At 40.2% G+C, this 9,008-nt stretch overlaps 1 protein-coding gene across 1 annotated transcript in view; it reads left to right on the plus strand.

Annotated features, from left to right (window-relative positions):
* fndc3ba (fibronectin type III domain containing 3Ba) overlaps positions 1-9,008 on the plus strand; it is a gene marked incomplete in the record, with an annotated part of 135,262 nt that overhangs the window by 87,318 nt on the left and 38,936 nt on the right. Inside the window, 4 exon segments of the mRNA XM_014019819.1 lie at positions 1,064-1,238; positions 2,720-2,806; positions 6,105-6,240; positions 6,584-6,655. Of these exon segments, the coding sequence (XP_013875273.1) occupies positions 1,064-1,238; positions 2,720-2,806; positions 6,105-6,240; positions 6,584-6,655 (470 nt within the window).

Here is a 9,008-nt window from a genome sequence, read left to right on the forward strand (position 1 = left end):
CTCAAAACAAGATCAAAAAGACTTTTTGGCTGATATAAGGTTTTAAAACTTGGTTAGGTGGACATTTTTTGCAGTGCACAGTTTTACTCCTTGAACAGACGCACATCGTTCCTTTAAGTTTAATCGAATTATTGGCTTCACAAACATCTCTAGTCCTTTTAATTTATAATTACTGACTCTCTTGATAAAAAGTGATTGAATATTTCGAGGTAAAGCATTTGTATGAGCCCACATAACCTGCAAAATTCCATAGTCAACCAGTTCATAAAATTTTAGTATCTTTAATTGATGAAATAATGTGTTAGATGGATGAGTGTAATGTTTTCTTGTGATGATTCTTATGGCTCTTTTCTGTAAAATAAAAATAGAACTTGTAGCCGTTCTACATGCCTTCCCCCAAACCTCAACACAATGAGTCAAATGAGGAACAATTATAGCATTATATATAAGCAGTGCTTTTTCATTAAACAATTCTCTTGCCTTATATAGTACAGCTATAGATTTTGCTATTTTTGTTTTCAGATAAAGATGAGATTTTCAGGTCAGGTTTTCATCAATAATTACACCCAAAAATTTCACTTCACTCACTCTACAAATTGCATTACAATCCACTTTAAATGATGCATCAACTATAATTTTCCTATTACTAAATATCATATAATTTGTTTTCTCCAAATTTAGTGATAATTTATTAAGCCCAAACCAAGTCTGTATTTTTACAAACTCAGTTTCCATCATTTCCAGCATAAGATCTAATTTTTTTCCCTGACAAAGAAAATGTGGTCATCTGCAAACAAAACACGTTTAAATTTCCATTTGCATCTTAGAAATTTCCCTCCACTGAGGTGCTTCAAACCTCCTCACCTGTAACCTTCTGATCCTCTGAGTCCATATGGCGCTTTCCTCTCCTCTCCTCTCTCTACATTTGTAATTCACAACATGTCACACATCTCCGCTCGCCCAGGTCACCCATTAAGCTTCTATGCTTTAAATAAAAAATAAATCTAAAGTGTGACTGAAATGGAGATGTGTGTGGTTTAATTAATTTATTTATTTTTTGCAGCGGCTTCAGTCAAGAGGTGGTGTTTTACACCATGGGCACCCTGCCTGCTCTGCCGCTGGCGCCGCGGCTCGTCAGGGCCGGGGTGTCCTGGGTGACCCTGGAGTGGGTGCGTCCCGAGGGCAGTCCCAGCGAGGAGCAGCTCAAATACACGCTCGAGATCCAGGAGGACAACAGCGTGAGTGGGGACAAACACACAGTGTTTGTCGTCTATTGCTTCACAACAAAACAAAATGTCCATCTGAGAATAAACAGAAAACTTGGTTTGGTTTTCAGCTGTTTGGATTCAGTTGTTGCTTTGTTTGTGTGTTTTTATATAAAGACTTTATTCTGTCGTTGTCTCTGACTGTTGTTTACTGAAAGCCCCGAGGTGGGAAAAAAATATCCAATTCAAAATGCCATGCATTTCAAAAACCCTGAAAGAAATAATTTACATCTTCTGTATATATTCAGCTGTGCACCAGACATTCCAACAAACCCCTTTGTTCCCCCTGACACAAACACACAAACAGAATCACCATAAAAAGTATTTATGCTGTTTACAGAGAGAGCCAGAAGGCCCAGGATGCACTTTTATTTCAGAAAGGGAAAATGAAATATTTTAGTACCCCAACAGATAATGGGAGAGGGGGGTCTATCATGTTCAGAACATGGTCACCATTTTGATAGCCGCCATATTGGATCAAGAGCAAGTTTTTTCAGCAGGAAGGTCATTTAACGTTTCAAAGAAGACCAGCGTTGTCTCAGAAATGACTTGCTGCTACCATCCATCCATCCATCCATCCATCCATCCATCCATCCATGGATGGTAGCAGCAAGTCATTTCATGGATGGATGGATGCACTGCAAAAACTGTCCACCTAACCAAGTTTTAAAATCTTATATCAGCCAAAAAGTCTTTTTGATCTTGTTTTGAGACTGATTTACTAAACAAGAACTGATTGTGTAAGAATAATAATCTTGTTTTCAGAATGTGTAAGATTATTTGTCTTGTTAGTCTGAAAATTTGACTCAAATTAAGTTAAACATTTCTGCCAATGGAGTAAGAAAATTGTACTTGGTAAGATAAGAAAAAATTGAGTCAAATCAAGTATTTTAAGAATCTTACCAAGTAAAATTTTCTTACTCCATTGGCAGAATTTTTTTGACTTAATTTGAGTCAAATTTTCAGACTAACAAGACAAATAATCTTACACATTCTGAAAACAAGATTATTATTCTTAAACAATCAGTTCTTGTTTAGTAAATCAGTCTCAAAACAAGATCAAAAAGACATTTTGGCTGGATATAAGGTTTTAAAACTTGGCAAGATGGACAGTTTTTGCAGTGCATCCATCCATCCATCCATCCATCCATCCATCCATCCATAGGTTGGTTCAGAAGTTATCAACACTTTAAGTTGCACCAATAACTGAGAATGTTGCCTGTGATCCATTGGAAAATTAGACTTTGATCCAATATGGCAGCTTTCAAGATGACGGCCATGTTCTGGTCATAAACCATTACTTGTTGGAGTATTCAGATATGTTAGTTCCCTTTACTTTCTGAAATGAAAGAGTGTTTTGAGTCTTTTGACTCACCTGTATATACAATGATGCACACTGAAAAGAAAGAAGAGAACCCATGACATACAGGTAATTTGTGGTGTATCTCCTACAGGGAACAGACTTTCATCCAAAGTACACTGGAGAAAACTTGACCTGTACTGTACAAGGCCTGAAGAGAAGTACACAGTATAAATTCAGGGTAAGTGAATACATATGTATTGTTAGATTTAAGGTACTCTGTTGAGTACCTAACATTTTTCGGACTCTTTCTCACTGTCGAAAGCCATTTGTTATTTTGCTTGTGTCTCCTACCAAAATATCTCATAAACCAGTGGACAAATTTTAGTAAAGTGTTTTGACATGACTTGGTTAAGTAAATCCAACACATCTGTTTTTAAGTGTAGTAATATGCCAGATTTAACATTAAGTTGCACGAAGGCTCTAATTTAAGGTATCTGCAGTAAATTGCTATCTGAAACATATATTTCAGCAAGAAATCAACAATTAAATTATGACCAGTCAGACAGTAAATTTGAGATATTTTTGTTATATCGGATTGACTGAAATTAGGAGTTATATTGTGATATAAATATTAGCCATGTTGTTCAGCCTTAACCCGGATACACACCAAACGCGTTTGGAGCAGCCAAAGCAGCCAGTTTACATGCAAAGTCTATGGTGGACGCGCATCTAGGAGCAGCGTAGCACGTAGCGGCGCGTTTTGCCAGTTGAGAGCAGCGCGCAACATGCGGCAGCTGCAAAGCAGCGGCTGCTGAAGTTCAACAGATTGAACTTTGGCTGCTCGCCGCGCAGCAGCAACCAATCGGGAGAGAATATTTTTTTCACGTGACGGTTTCATGAACCCGACACAGACTGACAGGATGAGCCTTTTTAGCTGTAATCGACAGTCTGCAGTTGGAGTTCTAGCTGGAGAGATCAGCGCCGATGTGATGAGACAGCAGCAGCTCGCTGAGCTCGGGACAAAAAAAAGTCCCTCAGCTCGCAGTTCCTGGAGTGGCGAAACTTTAGTAAATAAAACAAAGCCATTGTATTTATTTTATCTTTATTTCACCCATCATTAAAGACAGACCGGAAAAAAACCAAGATCCTCCTCCCTCTACAGCCTCTAGTCTGGTCCCGGTCTGAAAAAAAAAAAAGTCAGTGAGAGCGCCTCTAAATTATCTGGTGAATTAATTACCTGCTCTGAGCGCAACGTTGGCTTGCTCTTTAGTAAATAAAGCAAAGCTATTTTATTTATTTTATCTTTATTTCACCCGTCATTAAAGACCGTCTGGTCCCGGTCTGGAAAAAAAAAAGTCCGACAGAGCGCCTCTAATATCTGGTGAATTAACTATCTGCTCTAAGTGCAACGTTCACTTGCTCTTTAGTAAATAAAAAGCTATTTCATTTATTTTATCTTTATGTTAAACGTCAACCGACCGGAAAAAGAACAAAGACGCTCCTCCCATTGCGCGTCTTCAGATGCGTTCGGTGTGAACGGACAGCTGTTGACAAGCAGCCAAACGCATGTGGCAGGAGCATTTTGGCTGCTCCAAACACGTTTGGTGGGAACCTGGCTTTACAACAAAGACAACCAACGTCAACACTTCAAAGTAATACATTACAAAAAGACAAAAAAGAAACACTCGATAAAATGACTAAATAAATAAATAAATACTATTTTATTATGAATAATAATAGATTATTATAAATTATTTTTAAATAACCATGATTCTCAAAAAATAAGTTGTTTCTGAAAGCAACATGTTCTAGTAAGAAATGGGTCAATGCATGACATTAAGAAGGTTGCCACAGCTAACGGACCTTAAACGCACAAAAATAAAAATGGCTGTACCTCTGTCAGTCGTAAAATTTGGTGTGGTAGTAGCTGAGACTGAAGACTACGATATATTCTGAGGGCTACCTGTTTACTGAGCACTCAATCAAATTCAGCCCAAAACTATTGGAGTCAATTAAAAATGTCTGCTAGCAAATAAACCCCACAAACCACTAAAGAGATTCAGGAAATAATTTTGGATATCCCTCTGATTACCGTTTGAAGTCAACCTTATTAAAAATGGCCACCACAGCTAACTGATCACAGAAAATACAAAAATAACTATAATTCAGACAAGAAAAGAGCAAGCTCAGCTAAAGCTGGGGCCACTTTACAACACATCCAGGTGCTGCACAATGCACATCTTTACATCTATAAAGATGTAACATTTATAAACATCTTGTGTCAACCCTGTCTTTCTGTTAGCAAAATATCTAATAAACCGCTCACCAAATTTAAAAGAAACAGAAATGTAAATTTCTGAGTTGAATGTCAGTTCGAGCCGACCGCCGCAAACAACTAATTTTAGGAAACGCATAATGACTATAACAGTCATGTGGTAGTAGCTGATAGTCATTCAAAACGTACTCTGAGTCAGACATCTTGGCAACATTATGGCTCTAACTTTGTCATTTTCTCTACATAAGATGATCTACAAATCTCCAGTTTTCCTATTTAATTGACCAGTTTTTAGATTAAAATAATGTTTCTGAATCCACTGATCCTACCATGTGTTTTTAGTGCTAACAAGACTCCAAGTAAAGAATACCAGCCGAAATTAGACCACAGTTTAACAAACCAGGACAATTCACATAGAAATCACAGTGTTTCACTAAAAGCTTTAATTAAACTTGTTCATGACGTGAGGACGTTCTGAACCATAATGTCCCAACAGTCCATCCCTGGAAGTGAGTTTGGACGTTTTTTAAAACACGTCATGTGCTTTCATGGACGTGCTAAGGTAAAGGTCAGGATGCGTGAAGACACAGATACACCAGGTGTGTTCTCTTTGTGTTTTCATCCCACGGAACGTGCAACAAAGGAAACTGATTGTTCATTGGCGAGTTAAAGCACAGGTAACAGGAAGCAGTTTGATCAGTCTTATTATTCAGGACAGATGGTTTATGAAGGGAAATCAGTCTCAACAGGTTTTAAATTCTAAAAGACAGAAATTAAAGCTTATAAGCTTCATGCAGTGATTGTACTGTATTTGTTTTTGTTTTTTTTTTTGGCTTTGAATTAAACTCGTTCAATTTTCAGTAACCCATATTCAGTTTTATTTTTTCTATTTATTTTTTTAAAGTGTCAAAAAATAAATTGTTTCAGGTTCAGAACTTTAAATTTTATCTTTTCAAAGCCCTAATTTCTTATTGGTCTGTTTTGATGTCTAGTTTCAGTTTCAGTTTCAGGGATGAGTATTGATTCTGGATTAGGCTGAACAGCATCCAGCCAATTAAATCATGTCACATTGTGATATTTGTTTCTTTTTTTCCCAATTTTCAGACATTGGAAACAGAACCATTTTTTACATCTTTTTTTTCTATGTTGTTACCACTTTTTACCTTCCCTCTTAAGATCATCTTCCTCCTCCTTCCTCTCTGCGGTTCTACACTCCTGTCCCTGTTTTAACCCCCTGTCCTGTTTGTCGCCCTCCCTGCAGCTCATAGCATCAAACATGGAAGGAAAGAGCAGTCCCAGTGAAGTCTTGGTGTGCACCACCAACCCAGACAAACCCGGTCCTCCATCTACACCCTGCGTCAGCGGGGTGACGCCCTACGGCTTCACGGTCACATGGGGTAAACGCTCTAAATAACCAAACTCACACTCATCTCATTCGGTTGTATAAAAAGAGTAAAAACGCACACAAAACTATGGTTATATGTGAAATCAGCAGTACTAAATAATACTGAAGAAAGAAAGAATTCTTGCTAAAATTTTGGCACTGACTGTTTTGGACTGAAGGACAGTTTCCCCACAAGTTTTAGCAGAACAGAAAATGCCATAAAAGGAACATGTGCATTTGCTATGTAGTCTATTTCTTTTTTGTAATCAGTTGCTAAAGTAATGAAGACCTTTGTTCTAATCTTTGATATTCAGTGTTGTAATAAAGTCTAATCTAATTTATTAATTTCCCTGCAGATCCCCCCCAGGACAACGGGGGCTCAGAGGCTCTTACGTACTTGTTAGAGATCTCAGAAGGATCCTCTGAAGGTACAAATACTTCATTCTTTTTTTCCTCTTCTTTCATTTTTAGAAAGTTTAGCTTATTGCACCATCATTTTTTTTAAATCACTGAGTGACTTTTTTATTAGTAGTTTAAAACTGTTTTTTCATAGTGGGAAAAACTGATATTAAAAAAATCATTTTCTAAAGTGGACATTAAAAACAAATAACCTGTCTTTTGTGTAATTTTGTGAACAGGAGCTTTACTGAAACAGTGATGTATCGACCTTTTATAAAGCATGTTAGATATCACATTGTGCCCTAAAACCCAAAAACAAATGTGGAGACATTTTATTGTGCTTTTCTGTGTCTCTGTCTCACTATATCTCAATATTGTCTCGATGACACTTTGATTGTGTGCTGAAATGGTTAATAACTAAAAATAATCTATAAACACTATAAAAGGAAAATGCAGCTGAGTTAAGAGTGTTTTTTCTTTGCTTTTTGATGTCATTAATGTGGCCATTCTTGCCACCATAGGAATTTCAACATTTTTTTGAAATGTGAGGATGATGGAAAAAAAAATCCAAACAGTTAGAGCCATAAATAAGGATTTACCAGTAATATTTGTATTAATATTTTTTGTCTTTAAATTTTGCTATTAGCAGTAAGTTAGGTTAACAAGAGCTTATGTTGACATTATTGTGAAATTCAGATTTTATTTTGAAAGTATTACTTCCTGTTTAGCCAGGTTATAGTTAAGAAAAAAGAGACTGAGAAAGAGCCAGAAGCACGGATTGATACAGTTTTTTGACCGTGCTAGCCGTGTATGCTGGAAATAATATGAAAAGGATTTAGAAAAGGAATTTTTATTTTCATTTTCGTAACGTTGCTTGGACATTTTTTGAGATAAAGGATTTTGTTAAATTTTAGAATTTTAGTTAGCCTAGCCTAAAAGAAGGCTTCTGCCCTGATGTGGCTGATAAGATAATATTGCTAACTATTTAACAGAACATCACTTCAGTTTTGACCGGTATGTCCCTTTAAAGTTATGGTTGAGCATTTTGCTCCTTCAGCTTATTCTCCCCATCCCTCACCGCACACCTCCATCCTCTTCACTTTCAACTTCACCCGTGTAGAGTTTTTTGGGGGGTACAGTTGTGTTATAAGAGCAACAATATTACATTTCTATTTGCCATAACCACCTGGACCCCAAATTTTATTGTACATCTTAGACATTCACTCATAACATTTTCATGAAATTCACATATAGGAACTTATGGTGGGCACTCATGGCTATATGTGGCCGGATGGCACCACTCTCGCCTCCTGTGCCTGTGCCCACCCCCCAAGGTTTGCATGTAGACACTTAGAGTTTTGGGTTAGAGTAGTGGTGGAGGGGAAACTGGCACCACGCCGGCCTCTGCCTCTTCTTCTTTCCCTTTTTTAATTACTCTATAGAACAGCACGCACCAACAGTACATCTGGGGGTGGGGGTGTGGGTGTCAGGGTCTTTACTCCCATCCTGTTCCCCAACTGCCATTTGGGGAGGGGGTCCTGAAGAGGGGCGGGCCGCCGAGTGCGGTCCTGGGCTGTGGGTGGGCTTGGGGCTTGGACGGTCGCCGGGGGCGGGGCTGGCTCTCCATCCTCCCTGGTGCTGCTTGGTCTCCTGAGGTGTGGCTCTTGGTTCCTGTGGGTGGTCCCCTGGCCGGGTTCCGGGGGGTGGACGGCTGGGGGGGTGCACTTGGTCGTTGGCGGTGTGGTGGGGTGGTCATGGGTATGGCTTCTCTGCGACGGGGTGCTGGCCGAGCATCCTGGTGCGGCCCGGGCCAGGCCTTGGCCATCTGCTCCTCTCCACCTCAGAATGATTGGGTCTACCTCCTGGGTTCGGGTGTGTGCGGCCTCCAATAGGGGGTGGGTACATGTCCTGGACCTGGGGGGTATAGAGTGTGTGTCGGGGGTATGAGTGGAATGTGGCGTCCTTGTATGTCTTTGACTGTGTGGGGGTGAGGATGAGGGTGGGATGGTGCGATTGTGTATGTTTGGGTATTTGTCAGGCTGCGGTCTGGGCTGCCCCTACTGCTGGTTTATCTGGGGGCCCGCTGCTACTTGGCCCCCCGGTGGGGTGTGCGGCTGGCCGCCGGCGTGTTGGGGGTTCCCGGGGTCTGGGGCTGGGCGCTGGGGTGTGTGCCGGCCTGGCCTGGTGACTGCCTGCTGGGGCTCGGGACCTCTGGCCCTGTCGGGCTTTGGCCTGGAGGGGGTGCGCTCTTGGGGCCCGGACCTCTGTGCCCTTTCCTGGACCTGCTCTGGTATGGCGGGTGCCAGTGGGGCCCATGAGTTTGTCGCTGCTGGCCCCAGGGGCTGTGCGTGTGGTCGCTGGGGGGACTCTCCCAGTTCTCCC

This window comes from Austrofundulus limnaeus, unplaced genomic scaffold, assembly GCF_001266775.1.
Source record: "Austrofundulus limnaeus strain Quisiro unplaced genomic scaffold, Austrofundulus_limnaeus-1.0 Scaffold232, whole genome shotgun sequence".
Taxonomy (NCBI): domain Eukaryota; kingdom Metazoa; phylum Chordata; class Actinopteri; order Cyprinodontiformes; family Rivulidae; genus Austrofundulus; species Austrofundulus limnaeus.